This window comes from Cajanus cajan, chromosome 8 (assembly GCF_000230855.2).
Source record: "Cajanus cajan strain Asha chromosome 8, NIPB_CcT2T_4, whole genome shotgun sequence".
Taxonomy (NCBI): domain Eukaryota; kingdom Viridiplantae; phylum Streptophyta; class Magnoliopsida; order Fabales; family Fabaceae; genus Cajanus; species Cajanus cajan.
Genome location: NC_138524.1, coordinates 53,736,643 through 53,758,206, shown reverse-complemented (window position 1 = coordinate 53,758,206; position 21,564 = coordinate 53,736,643). Strand labels below are relative to the sequence as shown.

The window sequence follows — 21,564 nt, the reverse complement described above, 5'->3', positions numbered from 1 at the left end:
TCACCAAAAAATTAATAATGCATCTTTGCTTCTTGTCCGTCCAAGCATCTGACATGATGGAACATCCAAAACTAGCCCAATGTTCCTTTTGACTCTTCATCAATTTTTCAGTATACTCCATCTCTTTTTGGAGAAGTGGAACTCTTATATCATGATAAGATGGAGGTCGCAAATGTGGTCCAAAAGACCCAATAGCTGCAACCATGTCATGAAAGCTCTCCAATTTGATCATATTAAAAGATAGTCCAACTTGATACCAAAACCGGGCTATATATTGGTGGACCCTTGCTGTAGCTTCCTTGTCACAACTCTCCCTTATACTTATTTGCTTCAATTTCTCCTTCTTGTTTTTTGCAATTGCTGTTTCCGGATGTTTACAAAAAAGGTCAATAGGCCCCTTTTTCATAGCAACCTTCTTCCTTTCATTGGCCCCAAGTGTCTCAACTTCTAATTCTCTTAAATCTCCCTCCAATGTATCTTCACTACCAAGAGTCACATCTTCCATTACTCTTTGACATGACTCACTTTCTTTCATCTTGTTATTTTTCTCAAGTGCCCACAACTCATCTTTAACCTCTTGTGGAACACTTTGACAAGGTGCAACATTTCCCTTCTTTCCCATTAAATGTTGCTTTGCTCTTGTAATTCCTCCTTTCATGATTTTTTTTACAATAATTGCAGATAGTTTCATTGGTATCATTCTCTTTGATAGGATGACAATGTTTCCATCCTATGTCTTTTCTCTTAACAGAGTTTGAGGATGTTTGACTTTGGCTTGGAATTGGATTGCTAGACATTGTCCTAAAAATAAGAAAAAGAACAATAATAAAATAGGCACTCAATGTTAGTTTAGAATTTAGAATAAAATAGAAATTTAAATTGACCCAATTGGTAGAAGAATTAGGATTAAAAAATTGTTGCTGCAGATGCAACAATGAATTCATTAACAAAAGACTCAAAGGAGTAGGAAAAATTAAAAAGAGGGTTAAAATTTAAAACTGAAAAAAAAAAGGTTTTAAACTGAAAAAATAAAAAAGGAGGAGGATTAAAACTGAAAAAATAAAAGTAGGAACATTAAAACTGGAAAGAAAAAAAGTATGATTAAAACTGAAAAAAAAAAAACCTAGTTTCGCCGGAGTTGCTCGTCGGAGTACTGGGCCACCACAATTCAGGTCGCCGGCCAGAAAGGGGACGAAGGGGTGGTGAACGGAGGTGATTAGGGGCAGTTTTGACTTCCGTAAGTGCTGTTTGCACTTCGTGGTTGCTGGTCGGAGTGTTGGGCTGCCGTAGTCGCCGCGTTTCAAGTGACCGGAGTGTTGTGATTGTGTTGAACGAAGGTCACTGGAGATGCTTAGGGCAAAAAGTCGCGACTGTGAGGGAGAAGAGAGATCAGACGCGAAGACAAGCACTAACCTAGGGCTCACTCCATTTGGGCCTGTTTCAAAGCCCAAAAATAGGTTTTTTTTTTTGAAAAAAACCATCATGACTGCCATGCTCGTTATAAACCTTCACGGCGCCATGACCATGGCGGCCGCCATATCGGAAATGGCGGAAACCGCCATAAACCTTCATATAACGGATGGCGAATGGCGGTTTAGGTTCAAACCGTTCCATTTTTCCGTTATAACCCCGTTATAACCGATTTTTGACAACCTTGCTCATTGCCTTTGGAGTTTTTTGCATTTTTCTTGAATCTTTCTAGAATTGAGTTTCTGGTCCCATTGTTTTTTGTGAAGTCTTGCTTTTGCAATAGTTGATCAAGATCCTGCTGAAGCTTATCTTTTTTCCCAAGTTGTGTTGTGATCTCATTAAAGAGTTTCTTGATCGCTGAAATCTCATCAAGTCTCTTAAGCTCAAATTTTACACCACCACAATTCATGATCTTCAAACTTTCTTTTTCCCTTTTCTTTTCTTGTTTCAAGAATCTTTTGATCAATGATGTGGAGAATGACTACCAATTAGAATTTGGGCTCTCTTGGCTCCAAAAGTAGAACCACCGCATTGCCACCCCTTCCATGCTCATGAAAGCATATTGCAACTTATGAAAAGAGTGAATTTCTTGCACTTCAAAGAATTTCTCAGCCTTAGCAATCCTCCCTAATGGGTTTGCACCCAGAGACTGGCAACTTAACCTTGGCCCAAATATGTGCTTCCTTCATCTTTAGTAACATTGGCTCTCCCTTGAAGATCTGACATGTCGAACCAATTCGTTAGGATCCAAAAATTAGAAAATAGAAAGAAAAGAAAGATTTTATTGACTGAAAATGAACAAGAGATAGGAGAGAAATCTCTCTTGCAAGGGTTTCACATAGAGATAATGCTCAATTTACAAATGACTACTTATCAATTCCTTCTCTCCCCTATAGTCCTCCTATTTATAACAAACTAATATTCTAATGAACTCTGCCTTTCCTAACAGCTTGCTTAATACTCCTAGGTTCCTCATAAATGAGGTGTGTACGATGGAGATTGGGCTTGAAAATGCTAATTTTGGATCTGGTTTGCATTGGATAGACATATGCTGGTCTAGATGGCGGGGAAGAGGGCGATTGGGTAGATGGAGAGAAAGTGTTTGGAGAAGAAGTTTGGTAGGTGGAGGAAGAGGTATAATTATATATGGTGATAAGTGGGGAAGGGTTCTTGCAAAAGGGAACAATAGGTATAGAATTTGGCTTAGGTTTGGGAAAATTAGGTTATAGTGTGAAGGGTTGGGATAAAAAAAAATTGGGTCAAGAAACGTGAATATAATGTCGTTAGAAATGTGCAATCTATGCCAAGTGGAGAGACACTTGTATGCTTCATGGGAAGTTGAGTAACCTAATAATAGGCATTCTTAAGGTCAAAATTTTAATTTTTGTGAATTATATGGACGAAGTGTAAACATGTGCGGCGAGGGAAATAGGCATTCTTAAGATCAAAATTTTAATTTTTGTGAATTATATGGATGAAGTGTAAACATGTGCGACAAGGGAAGTGATAATCTAGTTGAGTTTTAAATAATGTGGTGTATGGCACAACAATATTTAGGGCGACAATGTAAAGTGTGTTTATGAGGGAAATGCCAGTGGGAAAGGCAAGGTCCCTAAAGAAAGCTTGACTAAGAAGAGTGTCCAAGTTCCACTATGTGTTGATTCTTGTGTTCAACAACACTAGTTTGGTTTGTATTGGGGCATATGACTTGACATTGGTTCATTACATTCTCTTTAGATTCATAGAAAGCCACCAAAATTCCCCATCCCAATCAGCTTGTATGGTATTAAGAGAGGTATTAAATTGCAAATCAATTGTGAATTTAAATTGTTTAAAGACAGAAAGATCATTGGATTTATTTTTGAGCAGATAATTCCAAGTGAAGTTGGAATATTCTTCCACAAACAAGATATAATGAGATACTTTTAGAAGGTATAGGAGAGGTTCCCCCACTAGTCATTGTACATTGATTTGAGAGTTGTAATTTGTTTGACAAGAGTGAGAATGTGATCAATGGGCTTTAACAACACAAGTTGAGCAAAAAAGGTAATTGGCCTTTGTTATTAGCAAGAGAAATGTGCTAATTGAACCTGTCAAACTAGAGCAGTACTAGGTGCTAAGGGTGTACATTTATTGTAAATATATTTACTCATGGAAATTTACAATGTGCATAAGGAAATGTGGACCAAGTGAAAGAGTTAGGAGCAAACTGCTGGTTTGAAAATATAGAGGCCATTGGGTCCAACTTGTCCATGAAGCAAGATGTCATCAGAGTCTAGAGGTTTAACAAAACATTGGATATGATGAAACTCAAAATAGACATTATTGATTTTTTCAATAGATTTCACATGCAAAATTTTGTTTGAACAAGGTAATATTAGGATTTTGAGTAGAGATTAGTGAACCAGGAGAGATTATGGAGAGACTTTGACCATTGCTAATAAAAATTTGATTAGAACCTTCAAAAGTAGTGGTTTGCTATATGTTTTGCAAAGAATTAGTTGCATGATAGGATGCACTTGAGTTTGGAGACTAGCTTTGAGAATTTCATTATTGGTGCTAACTTAGGCACCTTGGCTTGTGGTTGTTTAGTCCAAAATAAGTGTTAAGGAGAAACAAATGGAGAATGTTAGTTAATTGAGAGGAAAAAGTATGTGAACATAAATTTGGAGTAGAAAACATCTTATATGGTGTGTTGATGTTATAGGTTGAGGACATGTACTAAAAAAATTAGTTGAAATTGCTGATTGAATGATGATAGCAAATAAATGTAGGGTGCCCAAGTTTGAAGCACACTTGGTGTTGGATAGAACTACAATCTCCTCCATGTCATCTGGCCACTGCGGCTGTAATAGGATTACAACTCCATAAATAGTGATGATTGATTCTAATTAGAAAAAATTTGTTGTTGTGTTTTGATCTTGAAAAATCAAGAAGGAATTTGAGGAGCAGCTTCAAATTTATAAAGATGATGAACCTTGATTATTGGTTAGACTTGTCATCTCAATAAAAATTTTACAATCGAACTTTGGGTGATTTAATGAGAAAAGGTTATGGGAGTGTGTTGGAGATCCCCCGTCAACTAGTGGTACGGCCATACCAATGTTTATAAGTGGGGAGTAGTCCCCACCATATAAGTCACTTTTATAAGTTTGAGTTAGACTTTAAATCATTTTCTTAAGATGGTATTAGAGATTATTCTAATGATTTTTTATATTGGCCTTATCGGGCATTATCAAACCACTTGCATATGTCTAGTCCCTAGCATGAGGGTTGTGTGTTGGATATCTCACATTGACTAGAGGTATGACCATATTAGTATTTATAAGTGGGGAGTAGTTCTCACCTTACAAACTGATTTTATAAGGTTGAATTAGGTTCTAAGCCACTTTCTTAAGATATAGGAATTGTAGGAATTGGTGTTACTACACATAATCCTCTAATCATAATGAATATCATAGTAGTCAATCCCGGATAGCAGAGCGGAGGTCGACCCCAAAAGTGGGATAGCGGGATGACTGCTATTTTAATATATTATTTATATATATTAAATAATTAATAATATATATATTAAAGCTAAAAAACAGAAAAATAACTCCAAATTCATGCATTAATAAATAATAATAAAAGTTCATAGTTCTCAAACAAAGCATAACATAAAATGTCTAGAAAACAAAATGCCAAAGCTCAAAGTAACTAAAAAAGTAAACATTGAAGTTCAATCTTCTTCCTCGTCAAGAGTAAAGTCTTCCTCTCTTTCAAATTCATCACTCCCACTATTAGAGTTATATTCTTCTACTTCATCATCATCTAATTCCTCTTCTGTTACTTTCATCACTTTTTTTCCTTTTTCTTTCCTGGATGTAGATGCAATTGTTGTTGCCTTGTTCACTTGTGTATGTCTCTTAGTGTATTGCAAACTAATTGCACAATGGTCGCCTGAGTGTGGAGACTCTGGTGATGTGGTTGCATCGAGGAAAGAGTGGCTCGACAGCGACCCATGGAGATCAACAACTATTTGTGGTACTGTTCACGCAGAAATGTACATGTTGGAGATTGGTGGCTCATGTGGATGTTGCATGTGGCCGGGGCCCGGCGGCAGTATTGCCGGTGGAATGTTGCCATCAAAAAACCTACAACTCCTTTAGCTTTGATGCCATATAGGAATTGTGTGTTACCACACTTGTAATCCTCTATTTACAATGAATAAGGACACAATAAGGAAATGCGGAAATAGAAAATAATGGGTAATAATAGTAGAATCCTAATTTTCACTATACAAGTTTCCCTTATTATAAAGGAATATTTCATATCAAATCATATATTTAACAGAGTTGTCATCTGAATCGAGGCTTGAAGATTGTCCCATCAAACGGATATGATTGGTCATCGACTCATCAGAAGAGAATGGAATAGGATCAATGATCCCTTTTTATCATATTAGGTTTGTAGGGAAAAGTGAAAAATGAATTTGTATAAATCATGATGAAAGTATAAAAGTCACAAAGTTACAATCCTATATATATTGTCAGGATTCAGTTAGTGTAGGTGTCAAATCCTCTACTCTGTTAGCAGATATAGTAAAATAGAAAATGCTAAAAGAAAAGTAGACTCTTAGTCTTATTTATCATGATGATTTGGTCAAGTATTAGTACAATACTACAATCCAGTAAAATTCAAATACACTACAACAAGATTCCAAGGCCTAATATTCTAATATACTCTCTCAAGGTAAAGCTTACCTGTGTTCCAGTAGAAAATTTGAAATAAAATATCACACCAAGATCTAAAACAAATTCGCCTATTTCAACTAAATGACTTATGCAACTGGTATCTCCTAGAATAGTAAAATCATGGTGGTGTGCCTGGCAGATAGCTCTCAAGTCTTTGAACATTCTCTTCAAGCATTGGAAATACAACTGGCAAACATAGGCACTATCATAAATTTCATTGGCCTTCAAAGAAAGAACAAAATACTTGATAGAGGATCTGTCTTGCATTCAAATGGATGGGCCCATATCTGTCCTTTCCCAACACTGCTGTTCTCAAATGTTTACTTCTCATTCATATTCAAATATTTATTTCTCGTTCATATTTTTTAGCCATCAATTTTTAATTTTGGTGTCATATGTTGTGTTGCATTTATAATCCTAAACACATATTTTGCTTACATCACATATATTTGTCGTAATAATGTTTCTGATTTACTCTTACAAATAAACAGGAGACCCGCGCATTAGCTCTGCAAGTATAATCTGGGTTAGTCCAGATACAAACACATGGGTGCGAAACCCTTACAAATCTTCTCATGGTGAATTGGCACTTGATATCAGTCTTGAGAAGGATGTTGTTAAACAGAGTGGCGATGCTTGGAGAATTGTACTTGATTCCTGTCTCCCTGTTCTTCATTTGATTGATACCAGCCGTTCTGTCCCCTATGCTATAAAGCAGATTCAGGGATTAATGGGGATATCATGTACTTTTGATCAAGCAATTCAGGTTAGTTTCCAAAGAATATATTGGAACATAGTGTTCTTTTCTTACGATTGTGGTCTTTAGCATACATTGAAGTTACTGTATTGAAAATCATCATTGCTGTCAGTTTAAGTGGTTAAATGTGTGTATGTTTTTATTATTCAATAATCATTGTCATGTGATAAGTTCAATACAGTTAATTGCGTGAAAGTATATATTCTTTCTCCTGTATTCTGCTGCCAAACTGTTTGGATTTTTCTTGATGTTGATATGAATGTTTATCCAATGCTTAAATTTACCTCATCTTTCATGCATTTAATAGGTTGAAAGAAAAGAATGTTTTTCAAGGGGAGAATTTTTCATTTAAAGAAATATACATGTGTTTTTTTCAGCAATCTTGTCACTACCAACTTCTATTTAATGGTCATCAAGGGTAGGTCACTCTTTGTTTTCTGTTTCAGGAGGGATGTTTGAGTAATATTAAAACTTGAAAGGTGTTGGGATCTGTTCGTTTGCTGTTGTTGGTTGAAAAGATTTTTTTTTCTTGGGGTTGAGTGATTCATCACATTTTTAAGTACTTAGATAGTTGGGAGTGCGTTTTTCTTCCTCTGGTTTTGGAGTAGTGTTAACCAAATCATGATGTATTTTCTTGGTGAGGATTGAGCAAACCTAGGAGCTTTTTGGTTGGCTTGCTGTTATCCTAATAATGAATGATGGGGATTAGGGCTTCAAGGATTTGGTGTCTAGAAACTTTGCTATTATCCTGCAGCACATTTTTTGAGACTATTATTTGTGGCACAAAGTGATTAGTATAATTGTGGCCTTGATTATGGTGGGTGGATTTGGGTCAAGCAGAAATGCTATTCATGCTATGCCAGTCCTAGGAAGTTTTCCCTAGTTTGGATGGGATTATGGTAGGCGGGATTTAGGTATTGAGTTCCAGTTTGGATGATGGTAGTATGCAAGGTTGTCAAACTCGAGAGTCTACACAAACTCGTGGAGCTCTGGTAGACTCGACTCGTAGACTCGTAAGAGTCTACCTAATATTAAAATATATTAAAAAACATGAACACACACAATATGATATCACTATTTCAACATTCTAAGTCTGAAATAAGTCAAATAACAACAATAAAATGTCATAATACAAATCTTAACCATACATAAACAACCAAAAGTCGAAAACACATAAGTCCACAAATCAAAAACATAAAACAAGATCTAAATTAATCAATCAAAGTCCAATCCTCCAACAAATGCATGTGCGTCATCATCATCTTCATTTTCTTCAAGCTCATCCTCTTCATTTGATGATAAGGGTTCTTCAATATTCACATCATCAAAGACCAAATCCTCAAGGTCATTTAAAGTTGGATTGGTTGAATCTCCAACTAATTCAACATTTCCACCATCATCCACATTTTCATTTTCATCCCTAAGTGGTGGTTGGACATTCTCTCCATTAAGACCTGGATTGGTTGAGAAGTAACACTCACGAATTCACGATGACGCTGGAAGCTGCAATGAGGCGTTCGTATGCGGCAGAAGCTGCAATGAGGCGTTCGTATACGGCGGTGTTCGATTGCGGCACCGTTCGCAGCGGCGGAGACGTGCGTTCGCAGCGGCGGAGATGCGCGTTCGTTGAGGCGGAGCTGTGCGTTCGTTGAGGCGGAGATGCGCGTTCATTGAGGCGGAGATGGGTGTTCCAATGGTGCGGAGGGAGACTCAAAAACGTGAGAATGGTGGAGGAAGCTCGCGCGCAGGGAAACTGGTGTTCTTACTAACTAACCCTAGGCAAAAACGACGTCGTTTTGGGCCATTTAGGGGTCAAAAGAAAAATGTAACCAGACTCGTGGACTCGGGCTCAGACTCGCGATTTTGACCGAGTCTACCCGAGTCTACCCAAAAACGATTCTACAAGCGAGTTAACCAGTTTTGCTCCTCTAGAATCGTAAACTCGTCCGAGTCTACGAGTTGACTCGCGAGTTTGACAACCATGGTAGTATGTGACCTTTACCATATTTTGGATGAACATTTTGTTGGGAAAGGATTCAGTTACTGTTCCTTGCATGTTTGTTTTTCTACTTTGCCGAAACCACCTCTATTCTATTCAAGATTATTCTTTTATGTTGGAAATATATCATTTACTTAGAGATTGATGAAAGAGAAATTGTTGAACTATATTCAACTTTGGTTTTACTTGAGTCTACTCTGTAATATTAGAGAAAAAAATAATTTTTATTTTTGTACATTGATCAAATTGCATGAGTTTTATATTAGACAGACATGACTAGTTTAAACTTTTTCTTATGTGTATTGAAGTGTGATGTTCATAACTTCGTGGAGGTTTCTTGTACACTTGACCCTAAGTTTGATTTGGAGTAGTTTCAAGTTTGTCTTCTCTGTGTTGTTCTTTTATGGCTGCTTCAGGAATATTGTTATTGTTAACATGTCTCTTCTAAGGTTTGTACATAATCTTTGGTTTATAAGTTTTGTTATCCTCCCATTAGGACTTTGGAATGCTTTGATTTTCTCTTAATAGGAAATGTGTGAATCATAATATCAATTAGTATGTCTTGATGAAAGAGTCTTGATGATCCAATCTTAAGTATCCCCAACTCAGAGCTCCACCTTTTATTCCTATCTCATCCTTTTGTGACTGCCTGCAGCGTCTAGCATCATCTGTGAAAATGGTCGCAAAAGGTGTTCTTAGAGAGCATCTCATTCTGTTAGCTAGCAGTATGACTTGTGGTGGGAATTTGGTTGGCTTTAATACAGGTGGATATAAAGCTCTGTCTCGCCAATTAAATATTCAAGTACCATTCACAGATGCAACTCTCTTTGTAAGTTGCTGCCCTGTTAATTGTTGTAATCATGAGATGTATTAAGTTACTATTATTCTTACTCTTTATCTGTGACTATGCAGACCCCTAAAAAATGTTTTGAGCGAGCTGCGGAGAAATGCCATACTGACTCTCTGTCAAGCATAGTTGCTTCTTGTTCCTGGGGTAAACATGTGGCAGTTGGCACAGGATCAAAATTTGACGTTGTATGGGATGCAAATGAGGTGTTTGATTATACTCTGATTATTGGACTTGATAAGGATTGGTGTTTTGGGTAAACATTATTTGAATATTGATATTTTTTTTCTGCAGATAAAATCTGAAGAAATTGAAGGGACCGATGTCTATAATTTTCTTCACATGGTGAAAAGCATTTCCAATGGGGAAGAAGAAACCAATGCTGGTTTGGGTGACGATGTTGATGATTTATGGGATGAAGAAAATATGGACTGGGACATGTCCCCACAGCGTACCTCTGGTAATGAAGCTGTTTTTGAAGAGAATCTTGAACTATTGAATGTTTCAACATCCAATGGTTGGGAGACAAATACAAATCAAACTGAATCAAAGACCAATGAGTGGTCAGGTTGGGTAAGTAAAACAACTGAAATAAAAGATGGCCAATCTGAAAGAGCCCAAGAGGATTCTTGGAAGAAAACTGATGTCGTTCAAGAAGACTCTTCTAGGTTTGCTTGGGATGCAAATAAAACAACAGATCAGACAAAATCAGAATCTAATGAAAGGTCTGCCTGGGGGAGTAAAACTGGTGTCATCAAAGAAGACTCTTCTAGGTTTAATGCTTGGGATACAAACACAACAACAGATCAGACAAAAACAAAAAGTAATGAATGGTCTGCCTGGGGAAGGAAAACTGATGTTCTCCAAGAAGACTCTTCAACTAGGTCTAATGCTTGGGATACAAACACAACAACAGATCAGAAAAAAGCCAAATCTAATGAATGGTCTGGCTGGGGAGGGAATAAATCTGAAATACCAGCTAGTGTATCTGAAAATGTGCCAGATTCTTGGAGCAATGGTAAGAGGAATGCTGATGTTACCCAAGAAGATAATTCCGGGTCTGGTGCTTGGGGTGCAAAGAGAACACATCAGACGAATACAAGATCTAATGAATGGTCTAGCTGGGGAAAGAACAAGTCTGAAATGCCAGCTGGTAGATCTGAAAATGTGCAAGAAGATTCTTGGAGCTTGGGTAGGAAGAAGGACGATGTTAACCACAGAGATAATTCTGGGTCTGGTTCCTGGGTTGCAAACAGAACTGATCAGACGAAAACAAAATCTAATGAATGGTCTGGCTGGGGAAAGAGTAAGTCTGAAATGCCAGCTGGTGGATCTGAAAATATGCAAGACTCTTGGGGCTCTTGTGAGAAGAAAGATGATGTTACCCAAGAAGATAATTCCAGGTCTGGTGCTTGGGGTGCTAAAAAAACTGATCAGACAAAAATAAAATCTAATGAATGGTCTGGTTGGGGTAAGAATACGTCTGAAATGCCAGCTGGTGGATCTGAAAATGTTCAAGAAGATTCATGGGGCTCGAGTAAATGGAAAGATGATGTTACCCAAAAAGACAATTCCGGGTCTGGTGCATGGGATGCAAACAAAACAGGTCGGACAGAAACAAAATCTAATGAATGGTCTGGCTGGGGAAAGAATAAGTCTGAAGTGCCAGCTGGTGGATCTGAAAATATGCTAGATACTTGGGGCTCTAGTACGAAGAATGATGTTACCCAAGAAGACAATTCTGAAGCTGGTGCTTGGGGTGCAAACAGAACACATCAGACAAAAACAAAATCCAATGAATGGTCTAGTTGGGGTAAGAATAAGTCTGAAATACCAGCTGGTGGATCTGAAAATGTGCTAGAAGATTCTTGGGGCACAGGTAAATGGAAAGATAATGTTAGCCAAAAAGACAATTCTGGGTCTGGTGCTTGGGATGCAAACAAAATAGGTCAGACAAAAACTGAATTAGATGATAGGTCTGCATGGGGAAGAAATAAGGTTGAAAGAACAGATGGAGGGTCAGAAAAGCCCCAAGAGAATGCTTGGGGCTCTGGTAATTGGAAAGCAGAATCAAAAGGTGGCAATAACTCTTGGGGAAAATCCAAATCCTCAGAAAGTCAAGCTTGGGATTCCCATAATCAGTCAAATCAAAATGCAAGTTCACAGGGATGGGAATCACATATTGCTTCAGCTAATTCAGACAGTGAGAAAAGTTTTCAGTGGGGAAAGCAAGGTAGAGAATCATTTAAGAAAAATCGCTTTGAAGGTTCGCAAGGTCGGGGTTCAAATGCCGGTGACTGGAAAAATAGGAATCGCCCGCCTAGAGCACCTGGACAGAGATTGGACATATACTCACCTGAGGAGCAGGATATTCTGAAGGATATTGAACCCATTATGCAGTCTATCAGACGGATCATGCAACAACAGGGGTAAGTTACTCATGACAGTAAATACTAGCTCTCCAATATAATGGTATCTGGTTATTTATGCTCATGTTATGCCTGGACATTTTATTGCCACCTTGGTTTTTACCTACGCTGAATAGCAAGTTACTTAATTTGAAACTTTTCAAGGTGTCATTCTTGCTATTTTAGGAACCTTGCCACAATTTTTCTGGTAGATATTTTTGGTTTGAACAAGAGACTAGCTATATAGCTATTAAATACTTTAAATTTTGCTCGTAATAAAAGCTTGTGTTATTAGTCAAATTTTCTGCAGTATTCTCTATCAAAGCCTTCGGTGCTTTCCTTCTTATGCTTTCCATTTACTCTCAGAATTTTGTATCATAAGTTGGAGTATAATTTTTTAATAAATTCCTGTTGAAGGTACAATGATGGGGACCCGCTGGCTGCTGAAGATCAACTTTTTGTACTTGAGAATGTCTTTGAGCACCATCCAGATAAAGAAACCAAAATGGGTGTTGGAATTGATTATGTCATGGTATACTCCAACTCACCTTTCATTCAGATATGGTTGATATCATTGTAGGTGTGCCCTAGATACACGAGTTTCTTTCCAAAAGATCCAGGATATTTTGTTTCTCTATTTCCTTGCATACCTGTATCAGTTTTAGTTTACGCAATACATCATCTATGGAGAGGGTGAGCCTTGGCAGCAACGGTAAGGTTGCTGCTTAGTGACCAAGAGGTCACGGGTTCGAGTCCTGGAAACAGCCTCTCCGCTTGCGGGGGTAAGGCTGCGTACATCTACCCTCCCCAGACCCCACTAGGTGGAAGCCTCGTGCACTGGGCCGCCCTAATACATCATCTATGTATCCATTTGCATTGAAACTTAAAATTATTGTCTGTCTTTATTTTGGTCTGTTTTTAATGTTGGGAGTAATACTTGTAACAGGTTAACAGGCACAGTAGTTTTCAGGAAAGCAGATGTTTATATGTGGTTTTGAAAGATGGTAAAAAAGAAGACTTTTCCTACCGGAAGTGCTTGGATAACTGGATAAGGAAGAAGTATCCAGATCTTGCTGAATCATTTGTCGGCAAATATTTTCGAAAACCTCGTCCAAGGTTGGATCAGACTGCAATGCCAGGGGGGGATCAGACCGCAATGCCAGGGGGGGATCAGACTGTAACGCCAGGGCAGGAGGAAGCAGTTACTTCGGCTGATCAGACCTCTACTCCCAGCCCCATGGAAACCAATGAGTAGATTCGAGTTGTCACTGTCCATAATTTTGTACAGAAACAGCATAGTTGAGGCACTCAATAGTTCGTCACAGCTGACCAATTTTCCTGTAGTAAAGTGTTACCCTTTTGGGGGTCTGTTACGTGGTCATTTTTTTAGCATGTGACCGATGATAATACTCTTGTGCTGATTAATATTGTTTTAATGATTACAGCAGCACATGATGTGCCCAACAAACTTTATTCTGCTCATCATTTTATTTGACCTTCAACTACACCTGGCTTTCAGACATTGACTGGACCACCGGTACGAAAATGGCATCCTGATGATTAGTTTTATGAATCATTGTGGTTGATTTTCTGTTTATTAGTTCTCTAAGCATTCCAAGTTAAATTTGATTTAAACCGGTAAATTTCTTTTAGTTTTATCGTCTCATTGTAAATTTCTCCAATGCCCAACTGCGATGGTTTGGTATCAGAATGTTGAGGTGTTGCTCGAAATTAGGAATTAGTTTTACACTGCCCATTTGTCAGCCACATCGTAATTTATGGTATCTTGTAAATTTTATTTTCAAAATATCCTTGAGTATAACAAAATCCTTGTCACCATTTTGTGCACCACCACCATTGAATTTACTGTAGTTTCCCCTGTATGTTTTGTTTTTGAACACCTTAATCCATGAAATTTATAGTGATGACTGCTCACGATGGAAGTCAGAATAATGTTATGGGTTAAGGTGTAAACGTAGCATAACATTTTTAAAATATCAGGCAGAAAACTACACTTGAGCCCAAAAATCAGGGGTACACAGTTCTATATTTCCCAAAAAGTGTGTTAGTGGTAACATTTTGTAACCGTATGTGATCTATATTCTTTCATTTGTGCTTCATTCTTAATAGTGTGGTTGCGTTTTGTTCTTTGTGACACGAATTTATTCACACAAATATATTCATGAACAATTAGATGATTTGAAAGCCACATTATAGCCATATGTAATAAGACTTTTATGAGATGGAAATATTGTCATTTTTTCTTTATTATTTCAACTTTCATAGAAATTATTATTAAGGGACACATGTTTAGTCTCTGCAAATAGGGTAAATGTGAGTTTTAGCCCTACAAAAATAAATTATCATGTGATACCTATTTTATTTAATGTCATACATGGTCTTTATTTCCATAAATGACGGGTTAAAAAGAGATGATTTTTTGTGAAGGACAAGGACGACATTTGGCACATTTATATGAATAAGGTACCAAAACGATACAATATTTTCAATGGACCAAAAGCAAATTTAATCTTTTTTTTAATTATTATTTTTATTATGCAATTTCTCATCTTTGATGTTTTATGGTATTAAAGATTAATTTGGATCACAAGCACGTGGGATTGGGTGGAGAAGATACTTGGTCACCATGTGTTCTTGAACCATATTTGATTCCTCATGTGTAATACTCATTCTCTATTAGGTTGTGTCCAATAACTTTAGTCACTTTTGGTTATGACATTTACAAATTCCAGTTTCAAAACTTCTGATTTCTTGGATCATGACTTTATTCTCTTCGTGAATAAACAAACATCATGTGGAAGAAGACAGAATATCGGTAAGTTTATAAAGGACTACAAAGAAACTCCAAGGTTGTTGGTGTAAAAACATCTTCATGCAATGTTGGATGCTTGATATAATAATGTGGAAGGTGAATAATCTCCAGAACAAAAGTGATCCATAGGAAAAAGATAGGATTTTAACCCTTGCTTAATGAGCATCTTGTAGTTTTGATGCGAATAATAGGTTGTTCTTGTTTATAGATTAATTTCCGTAAATTAAACGAAAAATAATCTTTCACTACTCCAATGCAAATTTATGATGAAATTTTTTAAGATCTTACACTACAAAAGCATTTTCATTCATGACTTATTAGAAGAAGCGTTTGCAAAATAAGATACCTTGTACAATTAAAATGAGATAAACTCTAAAACAAAATGAATAATTTTAAATCATCTTTTATATCTTTGAACTTATCTTTTCATTTAACATTTGCTAAATATAGGAAGTATTGGAATTTTTTGTTTTCAACACAAAATGTATTTATATTTTATTTGATATTTTTTCTTTATAAAATTTTAATATGAGAATATTACTCGTGCAAAACACATGTAGGCAATGCACTCAATCAAAAAACAGTGAAGCAAAATATTATGTTAATGCAAATTATGCAATAATATGTCTGCATAAAAGAAGAACAAGCAATTACACAGATACACAACTTTTACAAAGTTTCATTTTTATTTTGATCCAAAGAATCAACCTAGTTTACAATAACTCGTGTATATTGCTCAATTAACTCGACTAAATTTTCTTGATTTTACAAAGTTGTTTGCATATTAGAATTAAAAATATCAGCTTCCTAAAAAAAATAATGTGGAATGTCTCTACACATTTAATGCAAGCTCAAACCATTCAAGTTTTTCTTTTTTCTCATAGCTTTATTAATATACAGTATTCAATTCTTAAGAATACTATATATTGGAGCACTTAAAATAGAATAGTGTTGTCATTCATTGCAAAAGCCTTCAATTCTTCATATATTTCTCTAAGGTTTTCTTTGTATTTATTTATAGTTCCTCTTGTATAGCTAAAATATTTTAGAGGTTATGTATCACTGCTTTTATTCAAAATATCTTAAGATAGCATTAAAATTATATTTTTCTATTTATAAACACCTGGGACTAGAAGTGTGTAATAAGCCTAAAACAACTTGTTTACACAGAATACTCAGTTTTTGAATGGAAACTTGTGCAATAATACTTATTACTTATCTATAAGGTTTTGTACTGCTTCAAATGATCTACACAATAAAAACGCGACAGTTTAGAGACTAGTACTTATTACTTATCTGTAAGTTTTTGTACCTGTTTCAAATCATGTGATCAATAAAAATTTGATAGTTTAGAGACTAACTACTTATTTATATTAAGGTTGAATTAGCATTCTGAGTAACATTTATAATTATCTACAGAATGTGACACCTCCAAATTTATTACAAATTCTTAAAATAAATGTTATTTAATTATCTTAAATAAATGTTAGAATAAAAATTAGTGACTTTATATTTTAGAAGAATAAAAATTAATAGAAATATCTTTCAAGGACAAATTAAAATTTGTTTATTTTATAGAGACAAAAAATAATGATTCTAAATTTTACAATGATAAAAAATGGATAATAATTATGAAAGACTAAAATCAAAATTCATTCATTTTACATGAATTAAAAATGTATTTAAAGTCTATTATCCATTATTATATTAATAAGGAGTTACACTTTTGAGTTTCAAAAGTAATTTTTTTATAAACAAAAATTATACTATATAAAGAGTATAAAGAGTACTTTAACTAATATAAGAAAAGGTTTAACTGTGGTCGATAATTTTGAATATAATGCATTGGACATGTTCACTCATCTAAAATGATATCTCCTCTCACCATTTGTTTTGAACCAATATCAAAATTTGATAAGGTAAAACAAACTAATTGAATCAAAAGTTCTCCTTGAAATATAATCTTAATGCGTAACAACCAGATATAGACCATATAATAGTATATATTGATGTGTATATATTAAGTATAAAGTTCTATATTCTAAGAGAGTGTTTTTTGGACTTTCCTTTAATGAGAGGATTTGTAGAATTTTTTTTTTTACTTTTAATCTAATTTTATTTTTATTTATCATAATTATTTATGAATTAAATATTAATATTTTAAAATATATCACCAATAAATAAAAATATTTTTTTTAGTTACAATATAAATTATTTATTGTAAATCTAAAATATATTTTTTATATTAAAAAACAAGTTAAATTATATTTTTAGTTATTTTATTTTATTTTTAAGATTCAATTTAGTCCTACTATTTTTAAAAGGTTCAATTTGTCCTTTTAATTTTTAAAATATGTTTAATATTGCCTTTCTGTCTAAATTAACACTAACAACATTAATGAAATTATATGAAAAGATAACATTGAATATTTTTAAAAAATTAAAGGACCACTTATATCAATTTTGACTTTTTTTTTCTCCTCTTGTGGGATGCTTTCTCTCCTCGCTGAGAAGTTTTAACCTAACTGACCAAACCATGACCACTCCCGACCTACACAACCTCAACCTTGACCATGAAGAAGACGATCTCATCATTCAGAATGACAGTCATGGGGGCACTACCATCAATGCCTCCCTATGCCTTATATGTCGTTTTCTTACTGAACGTAGCATCAGAGTCCAGATTATGAAGGTATGTATGGCTGAGATCTGGCAGCCCAGACATGGAGTCTTCATTCAAGAGATAAATCTAGGCCTGTTTATGTTCAAATTTTTTCATGCAATGGACATGTAGAAGGTGCTCAAAGGATGCCCTTAGTCCTTTTATAGACATCTTATTTTAGGCGGTCTCCAACCTGGTGATCTACCTAATATGATCCCTCTATTCACGATCCCTTTTTGGATTCAAATACACAACATACCATCGGGTTTCATGTCTCTCAATGTTGGCCAACAAATTGGGAACTATATTAGCGTCTTTCTGGAATATGATGAAAAGAATAACTCGACCCTCTGGTGGAGCCACATGCGCATTCGTGTTCTCTTGGATGTGAGAGTACCTCTAAAGAAGGATAAACATATCAAAAGAGTAGGCGGTGAAGCCTTTACAATACTCTTCAAACATGAACGTATGGGGATATTTTGCTTTTTCTATGGCGTCATGGGCCATCTAGAGGATTGCTGCGATAACCTATTTTCCCTTCCCGAGGACGATGGGAAACGCAACTGGAATGCAACACTCCGAGCTGACGATAAAAGCACTGGTAGAAGCTCATGGTGGTTACGGGATGACTCAAGCCAAGAATATCTACATGGTATCCCCTCCCATGCACAAAATTTGAGTTTTCATGTAAATCAAGGATGGAATATTCCTGATAACAACAAATCACATCAATCTCCAGAGAATACAAAAATTCAAAAAAGGAAAGATATTATGGTTAAAATCTTTCAAAATATGGTAATTACATCCAAGCTTCAAGCCGTATCTTTCACTCCATCTGGCAGTGTTGTTCACTCAGCCATGGAAGAAGATCATGAGGATCTAAAAGTTACAGCAGCAAGCAAAAAATGTGGTTTTAGCGATCTCCACGCAGTCCTTCCCCCACCAAACGAAAACGCCCAACATTCTCCTTCAACAGATGACACCAACACTAGAAACTCCAATCTTCATTTTTTAAAGGTAGGCCCTGGGAATCAGGCCTACCAAGGATCATGAGTCACCTTAGTTGGAACTGTCAGGGCCTAGGCAACCCGCGAGCAGTTCCTATCCTCCTTGACCTACTAAGGACGTATAATCTTGACGTCCTTTTCTTGTGTGAAACTCTTGTATCTGCTTCTTGTATAGATAACTGCTTTCTCATATAAATTTTGACTCATCCTTCGCGGTTAGCTGCTCCGATCATAGTGGAGGGCTAGCTTTGTTCTAAAAGAAACCTTTTGATTGTCTACTTATCAACTATTCCCAAAACTTCATCAACGTGCAAGTCTCCCACATGTCCAATCCTGTTTGGCGTTTCATCGGTTTTTATGGCTTTCCTGAACGATCACAAAGGTGAGATTCATGGAACCTCCTACATCACCTAGCACAGGATAATTCCCTCCCATGGTGTATCATAGGGGACTTTAATGATTTTCTCACTGATGATGACAAACATGGCACTCATGTACATCCTCTATGGTTGTTGCATGGCTTCTGTTCTACTATTATAGATGTGAGTTTGTTTGACTTACCCCTGGAGGGATACAAATACACCTGGGTTAAAAGTAAGGGGCAGCACACCAAATAGAGGAAAGACTAGACAGTGCTATGTCTACAAGTTCTTGGCTAGACATCTTTCCCCACTGTCGACTTCTCAATGTTGTGGCTGCTAGATCAGACCACTCCCTTCTTCTCCTTGACCTTTCTAGGCAACGTTACACTCGCCCAAAACGTGCTTTCAAGGTTGAGAATGCATGGCTGAAAGAGCCAGCATTACAACCAATGGTGACGCGTAGCTGGCTACAAACACAATCTCTTGACGTATTACAAAAGCTACAAAATTGTGCAACAAACATGGATGCTTGAGGAAAAAAGCTCCGAGCTCATTTTCGAGCTCTAATAGAAGCATCCTGACATTGAGGGACAAGCAAGACCCTACGTCTATAACTCGTCTTCTTGATTTTCAAGAAAGACTTAACACACTGATCATGCAGGAAGAGGCTTTCTGGAAGCAATGGTCGAAGCTGTTTTGGCTCAAGGATGGTGATAACAACACTAAGTACTTTCATGCCATAACAAGCACAAGGAAAAAGAATAACCTTATATAGAAGCTCACTTATGAAGATAATGTTGTAGTGCATGATCAACAGGGACTTATAGGCATAGCCAAAACATATTTTGACACACTCTTTAAAGCTTTAGACAACATGGTAGACCCTGTCATGAATTCCCTCACTCAACGTATCACCCCTATGGACAATGAACATTTCCTAAGGTCATTATGTATTAGTGAGTTTTGTGCTACCCTTTTCTCGATGCATCCAGACAAAGCGCTAGAACCAGACGACCTTAATTCGGGCTTTTATAAGAAATTCTGGGAACATGGTTTCTTTCCAGAACAATGGTTGGAATAAGGTTTCTTTCCAAAACCATTAAATCAGACCAACATTGTCCTCATACCGAAAACTGATGCACCATCCTCAATGAAGGATCTATGACCTATATCATTATGTTATGTCATCTACAAGATAGTTTCAAAAGTCCTCGCAAATCGGCTTTAAAATGTTTTGCATCAATGCATCTCCCAGGCTCAATTTGCATTTGTTGAGGGGTGCTTTATCCTTGACAATGTCATGGTGGCGTCAGAAATAATTCACTAAATGAAGTGCAAAAGCCAGGGCCAAACAGGTACAGTTGCTTTAAAGATTGACATCAGTAAAGCTTTTGACAAGGTTAGTTGGTCATATCTACATTCTCTCCTCTTGAAGCTGGGTTTTCACGCTCAATGAGCCCTTTAAATGTGAGTGTGCTACGCCTCCTCTACATTCCAAGTCATGGTAAATGGTGGAGGAGCTGGGCCTATCTCACCGGAGAGATGACTATGCCAAGACGACCCTTTATCGCCCTATCTTTTTATTTTCTGTGCTGAAAGTCTCTCTTCTTTATTACGACAAGCAGAAGCTAGAAGGAAACTCCATGGAGCTAAAATATGTCGAGGAGCACCACAAATCTCATATTTGTTATTTGTAGATGATTGCTTCCTTTTCTACAAAGCTATTGAATGTGAGTGCACCACTCTTCGAACCATCCTCCAGCAATACAAGAGTGCATCAGGACAAGCCTTCAACTTGCAAAAGTTATAGATCTACTATAAAAAAAATACTACTGCAAATATGTGTACGTCCATCAACAATATTCTAGGAGTACATGAATGCATTAGTTTAGGGAAATATCTGGGCCTTACATCCATGGTGGGCCAAAATACAAGAGCAGTGTTCTCCTAAATAAAAGACTTAATTTGGAAGAAGATCAACCACTGGACTGGCCAACATCTCTCAAAGGCTGGCCGTGAGACCCTAATCAAGGTAGTGGCTCAAGCAATCCAAACCTATTACATGAGCACTTTCCTCTTACCAACCGGCCTTGAAGAAGTGATTCAAAGAATGTTAAACTCTTTCTGGTGGGGCTCCAACCACCATACAGGGCAAGGCATTAAGTGGTTAAGCTGGGACAAACTCACTATGAGGAAAGAGTATGGCGGCATGGGCTTCCAACACCTCCATGGTTTTAACTTGGCTATGCTTGGGAAACAAAGGTGTAATCTTCAGTCTAACCCTGATGCTTTATTCACACGGATCTTCAAAGCTAGATACTTCCCTCAAGGGGACTTCTTGGGTGCTCGCTTAGGCCACAACCCAAGTTTTATTTGGAGAAGCATCCACGCTTCACAGGTTCTAGTTAGGCAAGGTACTAGGTGGTGTATTGGAGATGGCTCATCTGTTAATATATGGAAGGATCCTTGGCTTCGCAACTTTCATA

At 36.6% G+C, this 21,564-nt stretch overlaps 2 protein-coding genes across 2 annotated transcripts in view; both read left to right on the top strand.

The window, feature by feature from the left end:
• Positions 1-13,787, top strand: part of NRPD1B (nuclear RNA polymerase D1B) — a 34,479-nt gene extending 20,692 nt beyond the window's left edge. The window contains exons 14-19 of the mRNA XM_083062205.1: positions 6,695-6,969; positions 9,615-9,788; positions 9,872-10,012; positions 10,101-12,235; positions 12,632-12,746; positions 13,161-13,787. Of these exons, the coding sequence (XP_082918331.1) occupies positions 6,695-6,969; positions 9,615-9,788; positions 9,872-10,012; positions 10,101-12,235; positions 12,632-12,746; positions 13,161-13,469 (3,149 nt within the window). The 3' untranslated portion in view covers positions 13,470-13,787. The remainder of the gene's footprint in view (positions 1-6,694; positions 6,970-9,614; positions 9,789-9,871; positions 10,013-10,100; positions 12,236-12,631; positions 12,747-13,160) is intronic.
• A 7,353-nt stretch (positions 13,788-21,140) lies between these two features.
• Positions 21,141-21,564, top strand: part of LOC145950548 (putative mitochondrial protein AtMg00310) — a 738-nt gene continuing 314 nt past the window's right edge. The window contains exon 1 of the mRNA XM_083061642.1: positions 21,141-21,564. This exon is cut by the window's right edge and continues 314 nt beyond it. Coding sequence (XP_082917768.1) covers positions 21,141-21,564 — 424 coding nt within the window.